Here is a 27,851-nt window from a genome sequence, read left to right as displayed (position 1 = left end):
TACATATATATATATATATATATATATATATATATATATATATATATATATATATATATATATATATATATATATATATATTTTACAAGGAGCTACAAAACTATCAAGTAATTCTCACTGCTTATAGACTTAACTGTTTGTTTCACGTGTTTAATTAGAAAATAGCAAGAAACATTAATCTATAAACTGTTAATTTGCTGACACAAAATTGACGCTGACCCAAGCCTACTGCACTCTCCAGTGGATGAAAATAGGAATCACAAAAGCCTATCTATCTATCTATCTATATATCTATAGGAATCACAAAAGCCTGCCTATCTATCTTTCTATCTATCTCTTTCACTGATCAAGGATTCATCGGAACAACCTCAGTCCGTGCAGTATGTTTCACAATAGAGAGTACAGATCAGCTGTCCGTGCATCATGCCTCCAAACACCGTGAGATGTTGCGAGACTTCGGTGGACGCGAGAAGACCTGTCGCCGTTTCTCTTCCTCCTCTCGGTTTGTTTTCGATCATAAATCCCGGTAGGGGATCTTCCCGATATGCCAGGATCACTGACAGTCCACACGGAAAGCTTCGGGCGGACCTTCGCACTGCATTACCACTTGATTAGATCGACGTAACCGGCTGATTGTGCTTTAAAAAAAAAAATAAAACGCAACCCGCTGTCTGAGATCTTGTAATCTAGGCCGTGTGTCTGCTTGCGTTATCGTACGTTCAGGTGAGCGGAGCGGCCTCTCCCAGCACTCATGCCATAGACGCAAGCCCAGAGACGTGTCATACGTTTATTTTCTCGTTTTCTGGTTCATAAGATCTGGGAGCTTTTCCTCGTTTGCTGAAACGGTAGCAGTGGCGGCGGCCTCTGTATGCAGCCCGGGCTCAATGGCGTCGGACACCAGCGACACGGAGGAGTTTTACGATGCGGCGGAGGATGTCAACTTCACTCCCTCACCTCATGCGTGAGTATAATTTTCATTATAACAAAATACATATTACTGCGTCGGCGTGATGTCTGATGTCCGTCGTGTAAACGGTGAATGAACCTCGCCTGTCAAAGCTGTCAACAGTTGCTCCATTGCTTGTTTATAGATTTACTGCTTCTTTACAGCCACGAAACGTTTATTATCTGGATACATAAAGTCATATGACTTTTGCACTAGTGAGCTTTTTTACCTAGACAGTATTTCTCGGCCGTTCGAGTCAGCTGAGTGCTTTCAGTCTCGCCTTGACACGTAGCGTTTAGATAATGTTGCTGTTATGTTGTTTTGGTGCTGTCACATGAACCAAATGCTTTAAAATGCTAAAAAAGTTAGTTCTGTTTTGTTGAGAAAGGAAAGTCACTAAGGTTAAGGTTTGGAAAAATATAAGCATATCATGGCTGGAAATGTGGGGGATGGAGTCCGCTTCAAAATATAGAACGCTTTTATTCATGAAAGAGCTTCTAAAAACAAATTTCATACAGAAATAGAGTGAGATTTTCTGCGTATGTGGGTTAAAAAAAATATGAAATCTGCCCCCCAGTTAATCTCAGCCATTTTCAGCACTGAAGGATATGTACCTGATTTAGGAGAGGTTTTGTCCAGTTTGCAGTTTTCCTACTGAATTCAAGCACCGTTCTCTATCAAATCGAACATTTTATACAATTACCGTCTTACACTTTGTAAATCATGTATTTAGACCGAGACTTGTTTGACAGGCAGTGTTTTAGTCACAAACATGACCGCTATTTTCAGAAAAGGAGCCCGGATGACTCAGAAACCCAGTGACTCAGATTCTCGGTGTGAACGAAGATTTGAGGACTTGAAGGTTCAGGAAGATAATTGCTCTTTTATGATGAACGAGTCTGCTTGTTAAGTATAAAAAAATCCACCCGTTCTTGTTATCACAGCATGACTGGGTTCAAAGGTGTGTGTGAGAAGAGCTGTGACTGTGTCGGAGGAATGCTGTGACAGTGTCACCGCTGATTGCTGAAAGCTAATTTAAAAGTTTGCGTTTGGTTGCTGGGTTCATGCTTGGAGTTGCTGGTTAAAGGGTGTGTTATGAATGAGATTGAGGGGCTTGTCTGTTCATGAATGCTGTGTCAGGCGGGTCACACTAGCTAGTTTTAATGAGGCTCAGATCTCATGTAAACTCAGTGCAGGGAGGAGCCCTCACACCCACTGACTGTTTATGTACACGGACAACTTTATTGGCATTCAGTAATTAGAGTTAACTCGACTTAATGCAGTGCTGAAGCAAATGAAGAATCAAAATCCACACTCATTTCGAGCAAATATGTGAGCATAATATGTGGAGCTAGGAGTGATCTGTGTTATTAAAGATTTATTCTCTTACTCCTTGTAGGTCACCGGCAAAGTTTGAACTTCCTCAGCCTGGGGTAAGAGTTTCCTGTTACTTACACAAATGTTTATATCTGTGCACTACAAAGTCAAAATGCGATGATAAAAGGAGTGAGAAGCAAATAGAAAGGAATTTAGCAATATTTGCCCACGGATAGTTCCAGACAGAGTCTGATGGAATAATAACATGTATCTAACGAATATGGAAAAACGTGTATCTGATGAATAATCTAATGTAACCTGTTCATACGGTCAGTTTCTGTGTTGGCCAGTCTTTGTGTTTGTTTGAGGCATATGTCTTAGGTGGTTGATAGCTCTGACCTTTTAGAGAAGTGCTTTAGTCACGTGAGTGCAGGATGGAAAGATAATCAGAGGTTGATGGTAGAATTTGGGGCTTTACTTTAGTTCTGTTTAATCATTTAAATAAAACAGAACAAACAAACCAAGGCTGAACTGCTGTTGAAGTATATTTAAAGATTTTTTTTTTGTTGTTGTTGAGAATTCTATTTGACTTTGATAGGACCTTTGACATTGATTTTTTTTTTACATGTATACATATATAAATGACAGTAAGGTTTGTACTGAATAAATGGGTGGTTTTCCATCCATTTTGATTGCCTGTAGGGTCCTGCAGAGAATGTGGTACAAGAAGTCGCCGCTGGATTGGTTCAGCCTGAATCCCTCCATGACGATTCTCTTCAGGTTTGGCCATGATAAAGTTTTGCAGTTCTTGCTGCTTTTTATTTTTTATATCAAGTCTTTCTCTTTCATTTTCTCTTTGCTTTACTAATGAGGAATTTTAACAGAAGCATTCTGTGCTGTTCTAGTGCATGTTTGCTGTTGGATGTCTGCCCAAAAAAAGAGGTCATTCCTCTTAAGTGGTCTGTGTCAACGGGTTACTTGCAACCCAGCAAGAAAAATGCTTTACAAATATCAAATCTCAACCTGCGGTCTAATCAAGCTGTATTATTATAGAAGCATAAGTAACTTGTTAAATAAACCTTTAAAAGAAAAGGAAAAACCTTGCATCAAAACCTACTCAGTATTTTGTGCCAGTAAACAAAAATCAATGCGGGGTATATGTGTTTGAAGCTCTCCTGATAATTCTGCTCCTCCTGAGTGTGTATTGCAAGTTGGCTGGATGCCAAAGTCTTCTTGATCAATAAATGTGAACCCTGAGCTCTCTTTAGACATAAATCATTATTGATGTTGTAGGGAAACACTATAAGATTAGATGCCTAGTGTAAACAAAGCCTTTGTTATGATGAACAGCTGCGTTCTACATGAATGCTAAACCACAATTTCTCTTTCTGATTATCATTTGCAGATCATTGACAGTATTATAGAAGAGAGCCAAAAAAGTGGAGTAGAGGATGAGTTGTTAAAAGGAGAGGAGGCCTGTGCAGCCACATCTGAATCAGAGAGCGCAGGAGCAGGAGGTTGCAGTGTTAAAGAAAACCTGGTTCATGAGGTCGCCTTGGTGCCTCCAGAGGATCCTGATGTAACACCACATGAGCTGGGTTGCATTGAGCAGGTGCCTGATGTAAGGCCGAAGGAAGTGAGGCCACAGGACGTTCAGAACAGAGCACCGGATGTGGCTGGTCCTGCCCAAGCAGGTCAGGACCAGGCTATGCCACCCCCTCCTGACATTACAAGTGCTTTAGGTCAGCCATCGCAACCCGCCTCCATGCCTTGCGCAGAAACGGCTGATCTTCTTGAGCAGGTCCCTATGAGTGATTCAGATGGCCCTGGCCCTTCCAAACCTCCCAGACAGTTTACAGTGGAGCCAGATATTGTAGCTAGCACCAAGAAGCAACCGCCCTCAAGGCCACCTCCGCCCGCTGGGGCTCCACCTCCAAGGCCGCCTCCTCCCTCACGGCCAAGCTTTTCTGCTAAAAAATCCCAGGAAGTCATGCGACCAGCAGGGCTAGAAGGTAAGACTTGAACAGGTAAAAATGCCACTCTATTTAAGCCAGACACACTGTGCAATTTGTCTGAGATTATGGCGTATAAAAGATATCTATAGCATTAATTCTGTCAAGGCTTGTTTCGTAAAACAAAAACAGTATGATGTATGATAAGTCACATTACAGCACTGTGCACCAGAATTTGATCACAATGGCCATTAATCAGCTGTCTGGGAACATGTCAAACTAACGATCAGGGACTACATGTTTTAGTCTAGGATTATAGGAATCTGTTTGATTTTTAACATTTGTCTCAGATGACCTAATCTTAGCCAATTTCACACTATGCAAGTAGGGTTTCAACACTTCTTTTTGGTATAAAATGAAATGTGAAATATTAAGTAATTAATGACTAAAGCAATAACATTCTTTATCATTGCTCAGTCTCTGTAGAGCCAGCGGATGAGCTGTGCGGATTGGTCAGCCCAAATGCCACAGTACGATGTATTGCTAAAGAGCTCCAGCACTCACTGGACCTTGCTAGCGCCACTAGTGGTGATAAAGTGGTCACTGCACAGGTTCGCATTTAATTACAGCCATTTCAAATGATATAAATATTCGGATTCACATGAATATTTGACATCTCTGACATTTCTGTCTGTTCTTTTGCATGAGCAGGAAAATGATGAGCAAACGTCAAGTCCTACTGGAAGCGAGACTGCTGGTCCTCAACGACCAAGGTCTAACTCAGGAAGAGAGCTTACAGATGAAGTAATGTTTGCACCCACATGCATTCATGTGAACATGAGCATAAGAATGTAGTTTGTAGACCAACCTATTGGTTCATGCTTGTTCCCTCAACAAAAGCCAATGGGACTCTTCTATTAGCTTTTGGATTATTGCAGAAAATAAGCTCTGTGGGTTTAAGACACTTTTAAATGAACTACTCCACAGTCAACAAAACCACAACTGAAACTCTTTCAGTTTTTTTATTAGTGGTCTACAAGTAGGACAGTCTGAGTTATGATAGTTTGCAAGAGTGTAGGTAAAAATACAACAAGGCTGTAAAAGTGGACTATCCAGTAGAGTTTACCTCTTCGGCTTAATGACATTTAAGATTATTACATCCTCTGTAATGCCATTTAGCTGCTTGGTATTAACTAGTTAAAACAAATCACAGTTGGGATTGTTAGTGATATATTTTATGTTGGAGAATAAAATTGGTGTTTCACCAAAAACCCATTGACTTTGGGATGTTGGAACCGTATTTGCTTCTGGGTTGTAGAACGCATTCCTCCAGCACTCTGTGAACTAAAAAGTGGGAGGGACACATTCATACTTTAGCACAACTGTTTATATGGTTAGGTCACCTAATAGTTGTAGCTGATTGGCTGAAAAGTAGGTATGTGGGTGATGATAACCACATTAGGAAGGTTACTCTGAAGACAGTTCATTCATTTTAGAGAGGCTTTTGACTTACTGTATTATACATGGCCTGTTGTGTTTTTTTTTTGTCTGTGTGATGTAATGAATCTATTATAATGATTATCACTCAAGGCAGTAATCCGTGTGTGTTTGTTATGCAGGAGATTCTTGCAAGCGTGATGATCAAGAATCTGGACACTGGCGAGGAGATCCCTTTGATCCAGGCAGAAGAGAAACTACCAACTGGAATCAACCCTCTCACACTGCACATCATGAGGAGAACCAAGGAGTATATCTCGTAAGAACCACCAGCTGTTTACTTGAATCTAAGACGTAGATACACAAGTTCTCTGGTTTGGCTTGAAGAAAACATGGACAAGTTTTCGAGACGTAATGACTTCTAAGGTGTCCTACTGTATCCTGTAATCCAAAATCCATCACAGAGGACTCTTCTGAGCTCTTCTGGAACTCTTCTGAGCTGATTTTACATTTCATGTGTAATATCAAGGATCATTTTCCTTTTATGACGGTCTGCTTGTGCTGATGTGGTGGGCCCCTCAGGCAGCAGAATCGAATCCTATCAGTAATCCGATTCGCTACACTCTCATCTGCCCTCATTTTATCAGCCAGAATGAAACCTACAGACTGTGTTTCTCTTTAAAAGAGAGAAGGCATGTAATCCCTTCACTTTTTCTGCTCTCTCCTGATTTGAAACCACTTGAACACAAGTGGAACATTTTGGCAAGAAGTGCTTCATAATGCAGAGCTGATAACAGTTTTGTAGTTTCTGTTAGTGTGGTTAATCTGAAACAGTTGGGTAGCTGGATCTGGTCCTGGATCAGTGTTTCTAATTTCTCATTTTACATTGGGATTAAATGCAACCTAATTTTGAAAGCCAACAGCTCTGAACGCTTTAGGGTGGGATCTCACACTTTCTTTTTTTCTTGGCAGAAATGATGCGGCACAGTCGGATGATGATGAAAAGTCCCAGCCTGCACTTACAGACACAGATGGAGGGAAACTGAAGCAGAGAACGTAAGAGATGGATGTTTATTTGTAACTGAAGTCATATTTTTGAGCAAAAATATGCAATTAAAAGAAAATTAAAATGTAATGTAGCTCTTACGTTTGGGATAATCAATATGATTTTTGTTTTTTGCTCACCAAGACTGCATTTATTTAATCAAAAATATTTCTAATTTAAAATACCTGTTTTCTATTTAAGTGTATTTTAAAATGTAATTTATAACCGTAATGGCAAAACTGAATTTTCAGCTGTCATTACTCCAGTCTTCAGCATCCAGTCTTTCAAAAATCATATATGCCATGTATTTAATATTCTGTTACAAATCCATTGATTTCTTGTGAAAAAATACAAACTGCAAGTACGAATGCATTGATTTCTTTCAAAATATTACAAACCTTATGACCAAATAAAAAGCATGTTTCTTGAAGAACCACTGAGGGCTTTTTTCATATTCTGTCTGTTTTTCTGTATTCACCCAGTACACAGCTGAAAAAGTTTCTGGGCAAGTCTGTGAAGAGGGCAAAGCACTTGGCAGAAGAATATGGAGAGCGAGCCGTAAATAAAGTCAAAAGCGTTCGGGATGAAGTGTTCCACACAGACCAGGATGACCCGTCCTCCAGTGATGATGAGGGGATGCCGTATACCCGACCGGTCAAGTTTAAAGCTGCTCACAGCTTCAAAGGCCCCTTTGACTTTGATCAAATCAAAGTAGTGCAGGACCTGAGTGGAGAACACATGGTGAGTAGAGTGTGTGTGACCTTTAACGTGAACTTTAGCATGTTTTGTGATTTGTGATGTAGTTAGTTAATTATTCAGTGATTTGACCACTCCTCCTTTCCCTCGGTCTCTCTCAGGGTGCTGTCTGGACAATGAAATTCTCTCATTGTGGGAGACTGTTGGCCACAGCTGGGCAGGATAACGTGGTTCGAATCTGGGTCCTAAAAAATGCCTATGACTATTTCAACAACATGAGAATAAAATATAACACAGAAGGTAACGCACACATGCACAATCCTGTATATAAAGACTTCTGTGTCTATTCATAACATCCTGTGGCTTTCATATAGTTTCTACTCTGTGGCCCCCAAAAGTATTTTAACTCTCTCTCTGCTTGTCAAATGTGTTGAATGGACCTGTTTATAAGAAATGTATTACTAGAGCTAGATTTACATTTAAAATGAATGACCATTTTTCTTACAGCCCGAGGTTAAGCTTTATCTTTGTCTAGGAAGTAAACACTGAAAATCTATAAAAGTGAATGACTTTCAAAGCACAGCTCTATTTTTATTTTTTGCTGCCCATGTAGAGCATATAAAAATCAACCAAATCTGTTTTAAAACCTAGTGGGATGTTAAGCATCTTGAAGGCTCTCTATATAGGCCGAACAAGTATTACTCTGCCCAGTGTTGGGTGTAATGCATTACTGTAATTAAATTACTTCCATTAAAAAAGTAAAGTAAGGGATTACTGCTGATTTTTAGGTACTTTATTTACTGTAAATCATTTTATTCGTTTTAAAATTAATATTGAATTTTAAACCTAAATTTACATTCTAAAGATAAAATTCAATGCAACTTCTTTAACCCTCTGTGCTCCGGCGCATTCAATTTCAGTTTTTTCGGATTCACAGAGAAACAATACAGATAAGAGTAAAATCAGTGGAATCTAGAAATATCTCTATAGACATGAGAAATATATCTACTTGAAACTCAAAAACGAATATTCTCTGGTTATGCAATCCGTATGAAACTAAAACGAGGTACAGTCATTCCTGTATATGAAAGCTTGAGGTGTCTACTTTTTAATGAATTTAAATCGAAAACTAATATTATCTGATTATTTAATCCATTTGAAAGCATACAGTCTTTTCTGTATTTTAAAGCTAAGTGCCTGCTTAAAAATCAACAAATGCATATAAAAAACGTTTTTAATGAACAAATTAAAAACTAATTGTAATCCATACGATAGCGAGATACAGTCTTTTCCCGTATCTGAACACTTATTAGTATCTACTTTTAAATGAATGAATTCAAATAAAAAAACAAATATTATCTAATTATGTAATCTGTGTGAAACTAAAAAGGGAAGCACCGTTTTTCCTGTATCTGAGCTCATTATATGCAGTCACCTGTGCTCAAACGTTTTCTTATAACAATTCTTACGTTACTTTTTGACCAATTAAATTACTTTAGACAAAGCAATTAGTAAAGTAATTTAAATACAATACTGATGAAGTAATTATAATTTATTACTTTGAAAGTAACTTACCCAACACTGACTCTGCTTAAGATAAATAATCAAGTATATGGAGTAAAATATCTGTAAATTCTACTTCCTTTTTTTATTAAAAAACAAATCTCTTATCTCGCAGGACGCGTGTCACCATCTCCCTCTCAGGAGAGTCTTTGTTCCTCAAAATCAGACACTGAAGGAGGGGTAAAGCGTTTTTTTATTTAAGCTTTCCTTTTTTGTCTACCTGTTCTCTACCTGTTTTGTATTTCATGCTTTTAAGTGATTATTTAAAGCTCTATGATGTTGATCTCTCCTGCTTCCTCTGGCTCAGTTTGGTGCTGCAGTGGAAGATACTGACACCGAGGACAGAAATGTGCCTTTCCGGCAAGTTCCGTTCTGCAAGTACAAGGGGCACACTGCTGACCTGCTGGATCTGTCCTGGTCCAAGGTGAGAGGTTACGGCCAGCACCAATTAAGTGTGGGAAAACATTTGAAGTTCACAGTCTAATGAAGAGGAATGGGACATAATCATGGCGCCTGTTTTCTGAGTAGAACTACTTCCTGCTGTCATCATCGATGGATAAGACGGTTCGTTTGTGGCACATCTCCAGGAGGGAGTGTCTCTGCTGCTTTCAGCACATAGACTTTGTTACAGCCATCGCATTTCATCCCAGGGTAAGCGTGCTTCTCGTGTATTCTGGTTTACACTGTACTGTTTGCGTTTGGTAAAAAAGCAGATATGGTTAAACATGATAATGGCTTTTTACATGTAATCGATTCCTTTTAATGGTAATTTATTTCCTTTTAATAGTCTTCAGTGTCACATGATTTTCTCAGAAATCATTCTGATATGCTGATTTTGGTAACGTTTTTTGTTATCAGTGTTGAAAAATGTGCTGCTTAATATTTATGTGGAAACATAAAGATCACATTTCTTTCGATAAATAGACAACAAACATCTTTACTGTGTTCTTGCTGAATAAAACTGTTCATTTATGAAAATCAAAACAAAAAGACCCCAAACGTGTTTGTGTGTGTGTGCACTATGGCTTGAAAGTTTGTGTGTTTTATCACTGTGTTTTTCTCTCAGGATGACAGGTATTTTTTGAGCGGTTCTTTGGATGGAAAGTTGCGGTTGTGGAATATTCCAGATAAGAAAGTGGCACTGTGGAATGAGGTGGACGGACAGACACGTCTGATAACAGCAGCTAACTTCTGCCAGAATGGAAAATATGCAGTTATCGGCACCTACGATGGACGCTGCATTTTCTATGACACAGAGGTGAGCGTTTTTTCTTTTAAGATTTAGATGGGAGCAATGATTGTCACTAGAAATAAAATACAACATAATGATTTAGAAATCCAACCCTAAATAGTCAATTCTTAATTACTGCTTCTTGTAACATGTTCTGCTTAGCGCCTTAAATATCACACCCAAATCCACGTCCGCTCTCACGAGAGGTAGGAATCGAGTGGGCCTCAAAATCACCGGTATTGAGCCCCTGCCAGGAGAGAACAAGGTAAGAGACTCAAAATAGAAAAAGACTGAAGATAACCCTACTTATTTACCTTCGTATAACGTGAATAATGATGCTTTAATTTATTTTGAGGTGATAAAACCTAACACTATCAATCGGTCTCAGTTAATGCTAACTTCCTTTTTATTCTGCAGATCTTGGTGACGTCAAACGACTCTCGCATTCGTCTGTATGACCTCAGAGATCTGTCTCTGTCTATGAAGTACAAAGGCTACGTGAACAGCAGCAGTCAGATCAAAGCCAGCTTCAGGTGAGAGGGGCAAGTCTGAATGACACACAGCCCAGATGTGTCCATCTCTGATCTAGCGCTTCTACAGAAAGTTGTAAAATACGAGTGAATCTCAAGGATCTCGTCTTGTTCTTGTAGTCATGACTACTCTTTCATTGTGAGCGGCTCCGAGGACAAATATGTGTACATCTGGAGCACATACCACGACCTGAGCAAATTCACCTCTGTGCGGAGAGACCGCAATGACTTCTGGGAAGGGATCAAAGGTAATGATGAAAGAAAAATTTATGATGTCTTGAGAGCAAGAGCAGGTAACCGGGTAAAAAAAAAAAAATCCAGGAATTTTTGGCAGTCTGTCAAATTGTACATATCTGGAATGTTTGACTAACTGAAGGTTGCACTTTTGAGGGTCTTAAATGAAATTGATTTCTGCTTTTTAGCCCACAATGCCGTAGTTACTTCAGCCATTTTTGCTCCGCATCCGGATCTCATCGTGCCTCAGGAGGCAGGGACAGAGAAGCCAGACTCGGACTGTAAGAGTGACAGCACAGACGACTCTGAGACCATCCCATCAGGTACTGTCTGGGAATGGCATTGTGAGATCACAAAAGAGCAATGAGCAAAAGTAACCCGTTCTTCTTCTCCTCAGGGGCCCTGAAAACAGACCACTCTGAAGTTTTGCTCTCTGCGGATTTCACTGGAGCCATTAAAGTTTTTGTCAATGTTAAGAAATACTGAGTGCTTGTGCTGAATATGACACCCGGCGAGTATACAGAATTAATTTAAAAGCTCCTCTCAGCTTTCGGAGACAGCTAAAGCAAAATCAGTGCCACTTTACACCTAACTGAGCCCCCATTCATTGACCAATCAGCTGCTGGAGAGTGCTCTGGGAGGCAGGGATTATAAGCCCCGCCTTATATGCAGAGAACAGGGACCCAGGACGTTGGAAGGCGGGGACGGTTGAGAAGCAGGGACAAACATCATTACAGCTAAACGCCTCTTTCTTTACCTTCCTTTCTTTTTAATTTGATATCTTTTGAAGAGGTATCGTTGTATTGTTACTGTATGTACAAAAAGGGCTTTAATTTGCATAAAGCAATGATGCCATTTTAATGGATGAGTGAAACTGCAAGCCTGTATGGAGACAGAATGGATATGGGAGACGCAGGTAGTGAGCCCTTCGCCCTTCACACACACACACACACACACACACACACACACACACACAGACACACAAAAACTGACTTGAATTCCCTCCCACCACACACTTTGACCCCAAAGTCAGTGTTTCTGGTTAAAGATCTCACATTTCCAACATGAGCACTAACTGAACTCATTTCAATTTAAGAGTCTTTGTCAGTGTTATTTTATGTTGTAAAAATAATTGAACCTGATTTTTTTATGTGTATGATTCCAGAAATAAAAAAAAAAGATATAAAGATTTTCTCAGTGTGCGTAAGGTTTTGTTTTTGCATGAATGCAATAAAATATTTTTTGCTGATATGTCTGAACAAATGAAACATTTTCCATGTATTATTAAATGTTCTTTTTTTAGCACAATGGCATTATATAAGCCAATTGTTAATTTTTTTTTTTATTATTTTTTTAATTTTTTATTAAAGTCCACTTTTCAGGATACTGTATTTAAACATTGTAAAAATATGGTGATAATTAATATGCATACCATTTTGCATATATCACTTTGTAAACTGCCAACAATAACGGTTTACATGCAATAGCCAACTATGATCACAGTTTTAATAACTTATTAATAACATTAAAGCGTCCCTTCTTCCAACAGAAGGTAGATGTGCATGGTTCCTGCTCACCTGTGTGAACATGCCTTAGTCCTGCAGCAATAAATGACATAAGATAGGGAAACGATTATTTATTGGCTGTTTATATTACTCTTATATTCTCACACAGTATAAATGGGTTCTTAGAAAAATATAAGTTTCTTTATATTTGAAGAATATGCTGAATGCTCTACTCATATTTTATGGACAATGAAACTGAAACACCTGGTTTTAGCCTCCTTTTGCTGCCATTACAGCATCCATTCATCTTGGGAATGACAGATACAAGTCCTGCACAGTGGCCAGAGGGATTTTGAGCCATTCTTCTTGCAGAAATATGGACAGGTCACTATGTGATACTGGTGGAGGAAAACGTTCCTGACTCGCTCTTCCAAAACACCCCCAAGTGTCACAATAATATTTAGATCTTCTGACTGTGCAGGCCATGGGAGATGTTCAACTTCACTTTCACGTTCTTCAAACCTCTCTGTTACCAGTCTTGCTGTGTTTATCGGTGCATTATCATGCTGATATACGGCACCCCCTTTCCAGATACAATGTTTGAACCATTGGGTGCACATGGTTCTCCAGAATGGTTTGGTAGTCCATGGCCCATCTAGCACAAGTATTGGGTCTAGGGAATGCCATGATATTGCAGCCCAAACCATCACTGATCCGCCCCCATGCTTCACTCTGGGCATGCAACAGTCTGGGTGGTATGATTCTTTGGGGCTTCTTCACACCGTAACTCTCCCGAAAGTGTGAAAGACAGTGAACAATACAAAATTCACATTGTCCACAGCCCAAGATTTTTGCTGCTGGCACTATTGAAACTGACGTTTGGCATTGGCACGAGCGATTAAAGGTTTGGCTATAGCAGCTTCCGACAGACAGTTTCGGTGGAAAAGGGAGAACTGAGGTGTACATTTAATTCTGCAGTAAGTTGGGCAGCTGTGGTTTAATGTTTTTTAGCACCCGGACATCTCTTTCAGACTGCTTCCTCTTGCGTCCACAGTTACCCCTGTTGGATGTGGTTCGTTCGTCTTGGTGGTACGCTGACAAGACTTGCTGTCTGATTCACAGATGCGCCAGGAAGACGTGCACCAACAATTTATCCTCTTTTGAACTCTGATATGTCACCCATAATGTTGTGCGCATTGCAATATTTTAAGCAAAACTGTGCTATTATTCTGCTAATTAAGCATTCACACTCTGCTCTTACTGCTGGAATGTGCAATCAATGAAGATTGGCCACCAGGCTGCTCAAATTTTGCCATAAAACACTAAACACTAAATTGGCCAGTGTTTCAGTTTCATTGTCCAAACCCTGTGGGTTCAAAATCTTAAAGATAAAGGTTCCAAAAGAGTGGATTTAGTTTCTAATTCCAAAGAAGTACCTTTCAGCGAACAATTCCTAAAATAACCATTTTTAAATATTAACATTTTAATTAAATTAAAGCAGTTAAAATTTGAAAAGAACCTTTTTTGACTATAAAGACACTTTTCTGCATTTAAAGAGTGTAGTTTGCAAAAATGAATTGATCTTTCTATGTGAATGCATGTCTGTATGTTTTCAGCATCATATATGAATACATACATGCTTTGTGATTGTTCAATACTTGTATATAATTGCGAGATGGTGTGAGTTGTATTTTCAGCGTTATCAATATGTGGTTTTAAAGTAAACTATGTCTTTCACAATCGGTTTTCACCCAAGTGGAAAACTCATGGCAGAGCAAGACTTTGAAAAAGTCGAGTACAAATCAAATAATATCAGCAGTTTCATTCTGAGCCTGTCACTGTAAGAAGTTGCTGTATTTAAATATATTACTTCATGAAAACCTCAAACTCCTTATATAATATTCACAAGACACATTTTTCCTTCCACAATTTGTTTTTATTGTAAAGTCTGGAGGTGGAGGGGTCAATCTTGCAGCATTTGTTTTTTAAACACCGGATTTAAAACAAGAGGAAAACACAAATAAAACGGTTTACAAAACAAAAAGAAGATCTGTACAAGTTCACACTTTATCTTAGAAAAACTCAGCCAAGCCCAGGTTTGTGATTGCAGCAGCCACACTGAGGACCGTTCTGGTAATCAGCCAGTCAGAATTAAAGAACTGTGGAATAAAAACATGTTGATGTGCATGACAAAAGCAGTCCATCCATAGGCTCCATTAGGATGTGTTACGAGATGACTGCAGAGCTCACAGAGTTCAGTGTTTGCTCTTCTTGGTCTTTTTGTGCGAGCGATGTGGCGATCGGGACGATGACCTCCAGGATTTGTGCTGTGGTGATGGTGAGCGAGAGCGCTTTGACTTGCGTGGGGATCGGGATCTTGTTCTTCAAGAAAGACAAAGAGTGACAGAATGATCAAAAGCGTATATGGTCTTTACTGTATGTCAAACATAACACAGTGTAAAAAGTCTGAAGGAAGTAAGGTTTAAAGAGATCAGTACTTTTATTCAACAAGAATTCATTAAATTTATCAAATGATGTAAAAGACATTAATAATGTTAGACTTTAAAGAAATGTGTTTTTCATACTGGTCCTATTCATCAAAGAATTCTGAAAAAAAACAGCACAAGTAACAATAGTAATAATAAAGTAATAATAAATTTTGCTTAGCACCAAATTTAGGGTTTTATTTTCTGATCAAATAAATGCAGACTCGATAAGCATAAAAGAACATAAAGTGTAACAAAAAGTCTCAAGTCAAAATGACCTAAAGAGAGGATTTTTAAATATTACTAACCCCAACTGTAGTCTCTGTTCTGATTGGCTGTTAGTGTTTTTTGATTTTTGTGTGAATAAACTAATTACTTGTTGCATTGTGCTTGGTCAAGGTAATATGAATAATTGTAGTTGAATGATAATGGAATGTGTGTGTATTTGTGGTTTATAAGGACACAAATGTGTATAATGGCATGGGTACTACAACGTAAACGTGGTTAATGAGGTCACTTCCTGCGTCCCCGTAAAACAAAAGGCTTAAAAAACAAACTTGGCTTGGTGTACATGAAAATATGGTTTGCACAGGATAAAAAGATGAGATGCATACCTCTCTCTCCTCTCTTCTTTGTCTCGACTCCGTCCTCTACTCCTTTCTCTGTCCTCACTCTTTCTACTTTTTTCTTTATCCCTTGTTTTACTCCTGTCCTCCCCTTTATCTCTACGCTCATCTTTTTTGGACCGATCTTTCTGTTTTTGTGAATATTTGTCTCTCTTTTCCTGATCGTCCTTGTCAAACTCCTAAAGAAGCAGAGACAGAAAGTGAGTTTATTTACCAAAAGTGAAACATTTCTGTGCTTATGCAAACGATATATATATATATATATATATATATATATATATATATATATATATATATATATATATATATATATTTTGCTGATATCAAAGTAAAATGAAAATATGTACTACTACTACTAGATAAAAAAAAAGTCTTGGTGGAAACCAGTTGTTATGTATCATTTAACACAATGCATATTGACCAATCAGCATTCAGATCAACAATTATCTGTTGCGTAATTGTGTGTATATTACCTTCTGTAGCAGTCTGTTTCTGTAGTGTTGAACTTGCTGTTGGAGAGTCATACTAGACTTCCTCTGTCTCTTACCCGACTCCAGTTCATCCTGGAAATTCATCACCTTCACCTGTAATACGCGCAAGCGCACTTTTATAGTACCTGGCAACAGTTAGCTCTAGCGCCATGTTTGTCTGTGAGTGTGTGAAAGGGAGAACGAAGACATAAAATATGAGTGACTGACTAACCTCCAGTTCTCGAAGTCGTGTCCTTTTATTTTCAGACAGTTCAAAGTTTCTCAGAGAACTCTTAAACTCCGCCCCCTCATACCTGCTGGGGCTGTCAGCTTCATCACTGCTCATATCTGAGTCACCATCGTTTTCCTTCAGGCCACTGCATGACAAAATCAGGGCAGGAAACAACAAGGTAACCCAAAAATTTCTTCCTTTTTTTGTATTTTACATAAACACACACACAAAAAGTAAACAAAACAAATGTTTAGTGGATATTCCTTATAAAGCATGTGATGTACCATCTGATAAAACGAAATCACCAGCTCATCCCAGAGAACAATGAATAAAATGAACAACACACAGCAGTTTTACCTTGAATTCACCTCGGTGTCCGAGTCATTCTTGGCTGCAAGCATGATAAAAAGTTGAAAGTTTGTGGCAGGTTGCAGCAAATGAAAGGATTATGCATAAATGAGTACACCCCATCTGAAAGATGTATTTTCTTAATGATCACAAATGAGTATTCTATTACTAGTTCATTTTTGGCAGCGAGCGGACAGGTTTGTGAAAAATCTGTCCTTATAACTCCGGAGGGATGAACTCCTTAAACGCCTTGGATTGCTGCTCAACTCATCTCTACAGAACCCCCACAGCTGCTGAAGAGCGTTAAGATTGAGTGAAATACTTGAAGGATTTTCATCTTTGAAGAATGCTTCAAATTTTTCACATTTTAGTTTTGCATCACAGTGGTGTGGTGACAGCACTGATAAAGCACTGATGACGCCTACCTCATACCTTAAGCAGTCATACTTGCCTAATATAAGAGCTTTACTACAAATGAACCAGGATTTTCTCACTGTACTCCTCCTCTAGCAACGCTAGAACATTTTGGATGCGATTAGATCTGAAAATTATTGAACTGGTCTCATAAGACCAGAGTATTGATTCCCAGAAGTCTACATAAATATCCATCTCAAAAAAGGTTGGGTTAGGTAAATGAGTTTATTGTGCTTTGGGTATAGTAGGCAGTTCCAGTGTGGACAACAACCATGCGTTTTAGTTCAACAGGCTACATTCTAAGCTCATTGCACATTTAAAGATTAAATTTGAAATATTTATTTAGTGAACATTTTTTAATTCTTATGGGAATATGATTATATTTCGTAATTGTCATTTAAATCTACCGTAAATTCTGGACTATAAGCCGCTACTTTTTTCATAGGTTTTGAACCATGCGGCTCATACAAAGGTGCGGCTATTCTGCAGATTTTTTTCCACCGCTAGGGGCGCTCTAACCGGAATTAGAATCAAAACTAAGACAAAATAAATGCAAAGAAGAATACGCTAGTTCAAGAAGAATACACTAGTTCCTCTTTAGCAGATATAAATCGGTAGAAGCGGATAGAAGGACGACAAATTACCAATCCTGTCAAACTCTATCTTTTCAAATCCTCACCCCTTCATCATGGAACCCACACGAAGAAGTTCGTATGATGCAAGTTTTAAGTTGAAGGCCATCGATCTCACTATACAAGAAGGAAACCGCGCTAATAGAAAGGATCTATTTAGGTACATACATGTACATTTACAATTCAAAGTCGTTCTGTTCCTGTAGTAAATATCTAATCTAAAAACATACATATCTGTGGCTTGCAAAACTTTTTTAAATAGAGCGGATGCGGCTTGTATGCAGGTGCGGCTTGTTTATTTTTTATTTTTATTTTTTTAAAATAGAGCGGATGCGGTTTATATGCAGGTGCGCTTTATAGTCCAGAATTTATGGTAAATAAAATAAAAAAATTCAAATTGTTTGTAAAATTCATCTCAGGAAAATGTTAAAGCGATTTAAATCTAAATATGACTTTCTGTTATGAAACAGGACATCATTTAATACATGTCCACTGTAAAGGACACAAGGACTGTTTATTGTGCATTTTGTGCGACACAACAATTGAATAGGAAAATAAATTATATCAATATTTTTATGAAAAATTAGATATTATTATGAAAATCTGTCACTATGACATTTTTCGTCAACATACTGTCCTAACAGTACATTAATGTGAAAATTAAATACAGTGTATAGATACAATGTGTTTAATGGGAAAACAAGTTTAGGGAAAATTTCACACATATTGCATAAAACAAAACAGCATATCAAATAATTGTGTTCAATATTTATAACATAGTTGAGAATCAGCTTTAAACAAAGTTTGGTATAAAAAAAAAACTAAAACCTGAAACCTAAAAATTTATTAGTGATCACATGCAGGACATAGACTAAAATAAAATTTTTCAAAAATGTTATTTTTTCATTTTTTTCTTATGCTCTAAACAATGTAATTATATGAAAAAAATACTTTAAAAAATGTTTAGAAGTTTTTTTCTGGTTCTCAGGAGGATAAATTGAAGAGCGGAATATTTGAAAGGCCTTGTCACAAGTACATTGTTTTTTATTCCTGTGCTACTTTTGCTATAATTTTACAATGATTTTACAATTAATACAATGATTTGGTATTCCTTTTGCACTAAGACTCTAATAATTCTGACAGTTTTTTCCCAAGTGGTTCAACTGATACCAGCATCAAGTCTCAAGGCTCGTTCACACTAAGCACAATAACAATATTGTTCTAAAAATAATTTTAATATTAATGAATAGTAGAGACCACACTGTACCGATAAAGGCACAGAGAAACAATATCGTTGGAAGATTTTTTTTCCAGCTGATGAATGATATATAAACGTTGACAACCAATCAGAATCCGTCCTGTTCTTATGAGTTTAAAAATTTAAAGCAGCAGATGAGCCAACAATAAGCAGACAATATTTCGTAGTCTATATAACACTTTTAAATGGTCGGATTTTCAGGAAGGTGTACTCATTTTTGCCACACAACGTTTAAATCGCAAAATTTTTTAATACTTTTCGACATGCCTCTTTGGTAACTGATTAAGCAGACTTTCTGGAACATATCTCTAAAGAACCCTAAAATGTCTTCTTAGTAAAGAGCATCTACTGGATTATGATGTATTAAATATAAAAACACTGGATAATCTGGGAAAAGTGGTAATTAAAAAGGGTATAAACAAATCATGTGTTGTACCTGAGGATTCTGATTCTTCCACCTTCTCCCATTTAGACAGTGCAACAGTGGGTAAAGTCTTATCTGAGCCCTCTTCAACTGAATCAGACAAACAAAAATAAACACAAAGAGGAAATATGTGCAATTTTAAAGCCAACATAAAATATTATTGTATTGTTGTACGTGTCCTTCTATTGTATGTGACTGTGTTCAGTTTAAGAAATAGGCTACAAATACAAGTAACATCATAATAAAAAAAACTCCCAACAACCCCAATGTTCTTCTACCTACATGGCACACCATCAATATCGTCTATAGAATTTCCTAGGGGAACACCGTCTATATCATCAACCGGTACACCATCAATAGAGGATGGATCCCAGGTCATAGGTGATCCATCAAGGTCATCAAGGGGTGTACCGTCAATTTCACCTCTCTCTAGAGGAATACCATCCAACGGCACCCCATCTAGATCAGGAGATTTGGGCTAGAGAACAGGTAGGCAAATTAATATAGTACACTTCTGAGATTACATACAGTTATTTATAGTTTTTCCTTTGATCTATTTACCACAGCCCACCTCTGCTCTTTCAATAACTTCCTCTCCAGGTTTAATAAGCCCTAGGAATATATTCTGCAGTTGGATCAGGAAGGAATCTGGATAAACTGCCCAGTCTTCCCACGCACGAAAACATCCCATGACTCTTTGCTGCAGATAGAGAGAATTAGAAGAGAGAAATTTAGAGGGGGAGTGGGATCAAAGATCTCTGCAGGGGAGGAGCTCAAGACAGATGACATGCTAGAACAGACTGTTCCCACCTTAAACTGCTCTGCCTGGAGTCGGGCCTGGATGTTCCGATACGCTTCACTGATGTCTCCAAATATCTGCGGCAGCTTTGTCTCAAAACTATTACACAGCAGGACAAAAAAGAAAACTCTTCACAGTTCAGAAACAAGATCAAAGTTTAAATTTACTGCAGTAGTGACAGACCTTTTTTTCTGTATTGTGGTATACATCTGAGTGAAACAGACCATCAAAAAAACATATATATATATATATATATATATATATATATATATATATATATATATATATATATATATATATATATATATATATATATATATATAAATTGTAGGGTGGGACTTGGTTTGATATAACATTTATTGACTACTACTCTAGTGACAGATCTGAATATAAGCTTGACTTAGATTTTAAGAAAGCAGAGATTGGAGAAGTACGATCCAATTGACCAGAAATAAATGTGTCATTTTACCAAATAATAGCAAGAGAAAAAAAAAAATATCATGATAAGATCAATAACATGCATTTAGAAAATAAATAGCCTGTTTTTATATTTTGGAGAACAATTTCAAAGACACAAAAAAATGTACAAATACAATCAAGCAAAAAATCAAGTAAAAATGTTGAACTACTGACTCACAATTTGCGGAAATATGACGCATTGGCAACTTTGGCACAGGAGTTGTAGAGGATGTCAGATATTAGGTAAAGTCTGGCAATCTGCATTACACACAAATGTCAAGACAAAATGTCCAAAAGTGAAAAGAAGAGCTATGCAACGATCTCTAGCAGTGATTAGCTAACTTTGTACAACTGTACCTTCTTCTGCAGTGGTGTGTGTGCTATAGACAGAGATTCGGTGATGCAGGAGACGACCTCCTCAGCAGCCTCCGCTCTCTCCAGGCAGAATAGCATCGCATCACCGATCTCATCCCTGCGAGGAGTCAGCCCTCTTAGCAAGGCCTCCAACCTCTCTCTGTGCCTGAGACACAACAAACACAGTCAATATGCACATGCATTACAGAAGCAAACATATGTGGGCACCCAAACATCACAGGCCTATGTGCATTTCATTTCAAAGAAATCGACGTCCTACAACATCTATTTCTGTCGGAGAGGAACACATGTTTACTCTGCCTTCAGGTGCCCTTTCTTTGGCTCTTCCTCTTGAGAAGGGAAGGAGGTCTCTTCTGGTTCCTCATCACCATGGAGATATGGGTTAAGAAGAGGTGGCTTCCATAGAGAGCCACCCCGGAACATTCTGAAAGGTGATGTTCTCCATTTATTTGGGTTCTCTCCTAAAAAAAGGGAAATAGACACAGAAAATGTTTCACAGTGTTTCTACAGATGTGAAAATTGCTTTTATTTTTCAGAGTTAGACTGTATAAACCTATCAGATGCAGTGGATCATTTACCTGTAGAATGGAGTAGAGTTTCCATCTGTAGTACACATGTTCCTGACTCTTATTATCAAATAAAAACCTGCAACATTAAGTAGTCATTTAAATACACATTCACATATGACAATCAAATGTCTTAAACTATTTTATTAGATATTTAAAATCACTCTCATGTTCTAAACCTGAATAATTGACCAAAGAGGCATTTTGCACAAAGCTGAACTTGCTCTTTTCCTTACCAGGAAAGTGAATGGTGGGTGACTACAGCAGGACTGCAATGATGACCAATGTCATTGGTTCTCATAAAAGTGAAATATTTGCATAAATTGAGAGGAAAGACTTCTGAGCCTTAATATCATTTGGCTTAGACTGCTTGTGTGCAATCCGGGTTACAATCACACTGTATGATTAAAGAGAAACTTCAACACACTGCCTAATGTCTCCTTTTGTGAAGTGAAATTAAATTTATTCTGGTTAAGATGATGGCACATGACAATTTAAATTTTAAGGTGTCCTATTGGTTAGCATGAGAAATGAAAATCCACTATTTATTGTGAATTACTCATTCGTGCATGCTTAATTTCTCCTAATTTTTTAACCAGAGATTATAATGTAAGTAACAACAGATTTTTACTTCCATTTTGTGAAGTAGAGTATTGTGTAAAAATTCTTGAGAACAGAATGTTGCGTTATGACATGAATTATTCATACTCAAATATTACTAATAACCGATTTCATGTTGAGCAAGCTTAATATTAACGGTTCAAATATTTGTAACAAACAGAACATCCTTTACATACCTGAAGTCAGGGTTGTTCTTTTCTCTGCTCATGATGATGGCCTCAAACATGGGTCCCTCTCTCACCACAAACTCAATCATTCTGTGTATCAAGCCCAGCAGGTTCCTATCAGTCACAAAAGAGACGGATGAGAGAATGAACAAGGGCACTCTATTCTTTTCTCCATTTTTCTTCATCACTCCAAAATAATCCCTAAAGCCTTACCATGTCAGTTCTATCTTTTTCTTCTTTCATTTTCACTGTCTGGCAGTTTGAAACTTGTATTTTGCTCTGTATTTTCTGTCCACTCCAAATAAGATTGCTTTCTGATGTTACCATGGCCCTATGAGACCGTTAAGGGAGTGTGTTTTAGTACAATGTTAGCTCCTACTGTGCTACTGCATGAAGTTCTACATGCTTTCACAGTAGCAATTACTGGATATGAAATTATTTACGGCAGTAGAGACTAAAGATGTTGCTGATGTTGCTAAGGGTGGGTAACCTCAAGGCATGTATGCTATATGTATCTGGGAGCGTATGAGTGACTTTTCTTGGTTACGATCTAAGATCAATGAAGTCTTAGAGTATCTTTCTGATGATCTAACCCAGTGGGTTCCTAATCCTGGTTCTGGAGATCCTCTGCTCTCCACATTTTGCATGTCTCTCTTATTTAACACACCTGATTCAGATCATCAGCTCCTTAGGAGTGTGTCAGAAAAGAAAGACATTGAAAATGTGTAGAGCAGGGGATCACCAATCCCAAGATTAAGAAACACTGAACTAACCATTGTGATTAGGTGTCAGACTACAGGTGAGTGCGCATGTGTGTGTGTTTCAGTAGCAATGGTGTTTTAATAAATGGACAGAGAATGTGTACCTTTCTGGGGGGATTACCACTGTCACTACGGCCTCGGACAGAGTCTGTTCATGACGTCAAACCAAATGATGAAGATACAAAAATATAGTGAGTTTATATTTAAACAAACTGCAGAATATTCATGATCAATATCATCAGTAGCAGCTAAACCTCTGGAAACATTCTCGGCAAACAGACGAGTTCATCTCACCGCTGCTTTGCGCTCGGTATGAAGGACATTCTGTGTATTCAGAAACGTTGCTCTCTCTTATCTCTCTGGCTTTATTAAGATCATGGGCTCATTTTCAGTCCAGTTTAAAGCTCATGAATCTAAACTGCGCAAACAATTCTCAAATTATCTGTGTAATGTGAAAGTACTCTATTTAATATAATATTTTGGTAACAATCTTGAGTGAATTGAATACTATTGTATTGAATTATAGCTATACAAGACTATATAAGGACTGTTTGGATGTGACATGTTTGGGGACTCGCTTCTGACATACCAATCAAAAAGTAATATGGAGACCTGTCAATTAGTTTTTAAAGAATCTGAAAGTCTAAAAAGCAAAACAGGTTGGTAGGAATGAAATATCTCGTTACACAGGATGTCCCCCTTAGGCTAATGAACATTACAGAACTTAAACTGAGCAAAAGTGTTTCTGTACAGTTTTTTGGTCTCATCTGCTTGGGTCTCACATCTGATACAAGATGCATATAATTATTTTAAAACAATGTTTTAAAAACAAAGTCACGTTTGACCTTTAGACATTCCATAAACAATGATTTTCTTTTTTGCAGCTAAAGGTCGACTTCATCACATGTCTCCAAATTTCATTTATACTATTATTCATAAGTTTGGGGTCAGTAATTTTATTTAAAGACAAACTGTTCAGTGAAGAAGCTTTAAATAGCTAAAAAGTGGATTTTTATTTTAAATGTCTTTTTGAACTTTCTTTTTACTGAAAACATTTAATTTCCCGTTTCTGCAAATATATAAAGCTGAAAAACAGTGTTTATTATTGTAAGAAGCAATAAGAAGAAATGACTCTTATCATGCCTTTGCAAATATCAATTACAAATAGAAACCTTATGAGTGATAGGCTAATATTTCCCAATAATACTGTTTTTTAGTGTATTTCTGATTGAATAAATCCAGCCTTGGTGAGCAAGAGAGACGTTTTAAAAATCTTACCAACCCCAAACTTCTGATGAGTAAAGAAAAACAACATAACATTTAATTAAGATTCCAAAATGTGTCTATTTAATAAATCTTAGTTTTCAGCTATACTCTTTTTATTTGCTGAAAAAAGTAAATGTTTGTTTACACAGTAATGCTTCATGCTCACAAAATAAGTTGCCAGCAGGAAATCTTTTAGAAATACCTTGACTTCAGCATACCATACTCTACTACACCAGGAGGCAGTGCATGCGGTTACCTTGTAAAAGTCTTCCTGTGAGCGGCTGCGCGGTTTGGTGAAGTCATTTCTGAAGCGGTCTCTGGGTTGAGCATTGAACGGCAGTCCAGATGGTGGAGGGGGGGCAGTGGTCTTCAGCACCCCGATGGGGGTGTACAGAGGTTGAGGAGGAATACGTACTGCCTTCCCCCAACCTAGCTTCATTTCAAAACCCATTATTGTTTTACCTGCAAAACACAGACAGCTCAAATGTCAAAACTGTCCAACTTCGTGCATCTTTGAGCCGACAGCAGTCTAATTTTTCATTTACATTGGTTTGAGGAGTAAGGACGCCTCACCATCAAGTGCGGCCAAAGCACGCTCTGCATCCTTCCGCGTCATGAAGGCAACAAAACCACGGTTGGTGACTCTTGTTCTCTCTTCTTCAGTGCGAGGCCACATGATCTTCACACTGGCCAGAGGTCCGTATTTTCCAAACTCCTTACAGAGCATCTCCTCTGTCATCTAATGATATAGTTAAAGTTTAGTAAATAAGTGTCTAAACATACTGTGCAACACACCTGTGTAATTACAAGAGTGCCATATGGTCACTGTTAAGCAGTCTGTTACAAACAAAACCATGTGACTTTTTCGACTGAACAGATTTTTCCATGGATAATACTGCAATCAGCAGGTCAAAATACTGTGGTCTTTTCTCACCTTGGGGTTGATGCAGCCGATGTACAGGTTTGTTGTGTTTGGCACTGCAGGATCATCATCAAATACTACAAAGACAATGGGTAAAAAGATTTTTAGGATTCCACTGGGTTTTCAAAGTGAAAGGTTTGGCGTGAGTTTGTCAGACTTACTTGATCGTCTTGTCAGAGGTAAATCCAGATCAGGGTACACTCCTCCAGAGTCACCTTTCTTCCTTTTGTATCGCTCCTCTCTTTCTTCCTGTATTCTAAATGATAGATTGAATAAAAACAGAAGACTATTTTCTGACACTTGTCACAATGAAATGAAGGGCAGATCTTTTTTTTCTGTATAGCGACATATGTCTGAATGAAACAGGACAATATTTTTTTGTTTATGTATATATTAAATGTACCCATTAGGTTGTTAAATGCTAAAAATATACAGGAATGAAACTATCACAGTAAAATCATGCATTCAGAAAACATTATGTGAGAGAAACACTGACTGTTTTAATTCCTCTTTAAAGAGCTCTAGATTACTCTTCTTCTTCTCCTCCACTTTCTTTTTAACAGTCTAGAATGGAAAAACAACAAAAACATCAGTTATTGTATTTTGTATTATTGTGTTTTATATATGATTATGGTGTTCTTGTTATCTCTTTCCTTCTAACCCAGTCTTACCTCTTCAAAGGATATTAAGCTCATCTGACTACAGAAGACAGAAGCACACTTACAGTTTTTTTAACCTCTGCAGGTTGAACAGGTGAGGTATTCTGAGGTGGAGAAGTGAATTTAGAGGCGGGTCTGTAGAGTTTGCTCTTCTTCACCTCTGCGGCTTCTTCCTCTGAGAAATAAACAACAACAAAAAAAACATGCAATCAAAACTTTAACAATTTAACTAACAGCTTAGATTTATAGTTTCAAAATTCAAATTCTAAACATTTTGCTGAAATAACAATTAAAAAGGCAATATTAAACTGTACATAATAAAGGCTCATTTAAAATAATTATATATACTGTAAGAACAGCACAGCAAATTACCTTTAGTTGCATTCACAATGCCTCCTCGTACAAATGTCTTCACTCCACTTTTGTCATTAGTGTCAAAAGAAGCTATAAATTCCTCAAAGACTTCAGCAGCTTTCTCTTCCTCCTGTTTACAGGCAGAAAGAGAAATGTTGTACAAGACAACAACACAAAAGTAATCTTGGGTATCTCAAAGTGCTTACCTTTTTCTTCATTTCCTCTTGTTCTTTTTTTGTTAGGGTCCTCTTCACCCCCACAGATTTCCCTTTTTTGTCTGCCATGTCAACTTTTTAAAACAGCAGAGATGTACAATACTTAGATCACTGCAGTGCCGTTTATACAATCATGTACATATAGATTCCTGATTGGGGGAATACATAAAATACATTTAAGAAGCCGCTATTAAAAAAAAGAAAATCTAGTTTGGGGGTCCTTGTATACCTGACAGATACAGATATCAAGTACCTCACTTAATTACAACAGAATAAGCACAATATAATAATAATAATAATAATAATAATAATAATAATAATAATAATAATAATAATAATAAGCCATTTTGCACGTCTTGATCTAAACCGAGATAGAAGGACTGCAGGATGCAGGACTTTGAAGATGAAAAGCAGCTTTAAAAGATGCTGGATTACAACATCATACTCGTTATGACTGTTATTTGAATGCACAAATAAGACAGTAGTACACATAATCCTGTAAACATTTTGTTTATATAAAATTCAATATATGCACCAATGTATGGCTATATAAAGTTATAGCATCATCTTTCAATGGTCATAGACCTGCTGGTGGTGTCTCCATAACTCTTTCTGTGACTGTCTTTAAACCAAGTGAGCAGCTTATAGACAGCGTTCATGGGCATCGCGGTCGCGACAGACCCCCAAAAGCTGTGTATGTTTGCAGCCCACCAGGCTGAGACAGACAGCCTGTGTGTGTGTGTGTGTGTAAGTTAGCGTACGGGCTAACGTCTCTGGTCCTCCTGGCCTCGCTCAAACCTCAGACAACCTTTTGCTGTCAATTGTATTAAAGCCGCTGGAGGACGCAATGAAGACAAATTTGATGCTGCAACCAGTTGCACGTCTGAAAACAATCTATATGGCCACTTACACAGCTCTTGCGTTGCAAAAACGAAACCGTTCGTTTGTTGTTAATCCGCCATTTTGAATAGACTAGAAATGGAAATAGCGGAAAAGTGACGTCGCGTTATAAACACCAATCAGAGCTCAAAACGCCTCATTCGGCGATTGCAGCGGATGTTTGAGTCTCCAGCCGCTTGACTGCTTGTGTATGTTTGAATAGGTAAGTTAATGAAGTATTGATATAAAAGGTTTGACCGGACCTTGTACTAATTAACCTTACAAAAATTATTGTCGTAAAAGTGTAATTACCATTTTTTTGAAGTATAATTACCATTTCTGTGACCACAGTTTTAATACAAATACCATGGTTAAACTATGGTTAGTATAGCAAAACCATGGTTAATTTGTGATTACCATGGTTTAACTAAAGTAGCTATGTTTTTTCGTTTAATTTGTTAA

At 37.7% G+C, this 27,851-nt stretch overlaps 2 protein-coding genes across 2 annotated transcripts; one reads left to right on the top strand and one right to left on the bottom strand.

The window, feature by feature from the left end:
- Positions 1–438: 438 nt before the first annotated feature.
- Positions 439–12,141, top strand: wdr44 (WD repeat domain 44). Its single transcript, XM_043238578.1, is given in 21 exon segments — positions 439–723; positions 815–961; positions 2,346–2,379; positions 2,966–3,043; positions 3,669–4,275; positions 4,693–4,826; positions 4,927–5,019; positions 5,835–5,971; positions 6,625–6,708; positions 7,180–7,438; positions 7,555–7,693; positions 9,072–9,136; positions 9,264–9,380; positions 9,485–9,607; positions 10,023–10,214; positions 10,350–10,385; positions 10,387–10,452; positions 10,605–10,720; positions 10,838–10,965; positions 11,140–11,274; positions 11,349–12,141. Coding segments are annotated over 20 exon segments (2,709 nt in total). The 5' UTR covers positions 439–723; positions 815–884; the 3' UTR covers positions 11,438–12,141.
- A 2,229-nt stretch (positions 12,142–14,370) lies between these two features.
- zgc:163098 (uncharacterized protein LOC100037380 homolog) lies at positions 14,371–27,495 on the bottom strand. The gene is made up of 24 exons (XM_043238580.1): positions 27,421–27,495; positions 26,502–26,584; positions 26,314–26,425; positions 26,007–26,116; positions 25,779–25,846; positions 25,444–25,538; positions 25,295–25,359; positions 24,934–25,099; positions 24,617–24,822; positions 23,199–23,242; positions 22,343–22,447; positions 21,558–21,624; positions 21,275–21,441; positions 20,962–21,124; positions 20,783–20,862; positions 20,157–20,244; positions 19,918–20,046; positions 19,629–19,824; positions 19,359–19,436; positions 16,628–16,661; positions 16,271–16,415; positions 16,042–16,152; positions 15,557–15,747; positions 14,371–14,838 (listed from the first exon to the last, which is right to left on the bottom strand). The coding sequence occupies exons 2-24, from the start codon at positions 26,577–26,579 to the stop codon at positions 14,712–14,714; spliced, it is 2,625 nt and encodes an 874-aa protein (XP_043094515.1). The 5' UTR covers positions 26,580–26,584; positions 27,421–27,495; the 3' UTR covers positions 14,371–14,711.
- Between the last annotated feature and the right edge of the window lie 356 nt (positions 27,496–27,851).

This window comes from Puntigrus tetrazona, chromosome 5 (genome assembly GCF_018831695.1).
Source record: "Puntigrus tetrazona isolate hp1 chromosome 5, ASM1883169v1, whole genome shotgun sequence".
Lineage (NCBI taxonomy): Eukaryota > Metazoa > Chordata > Actinopteri > Cypriniformes > Cyprinidae > Puntigrus > Puntigrus tetrazona.
Note: the sequence above shows the minus strand (reverse complement) of the source record. Positions and strands in the feature narration are given on the sequence as shown.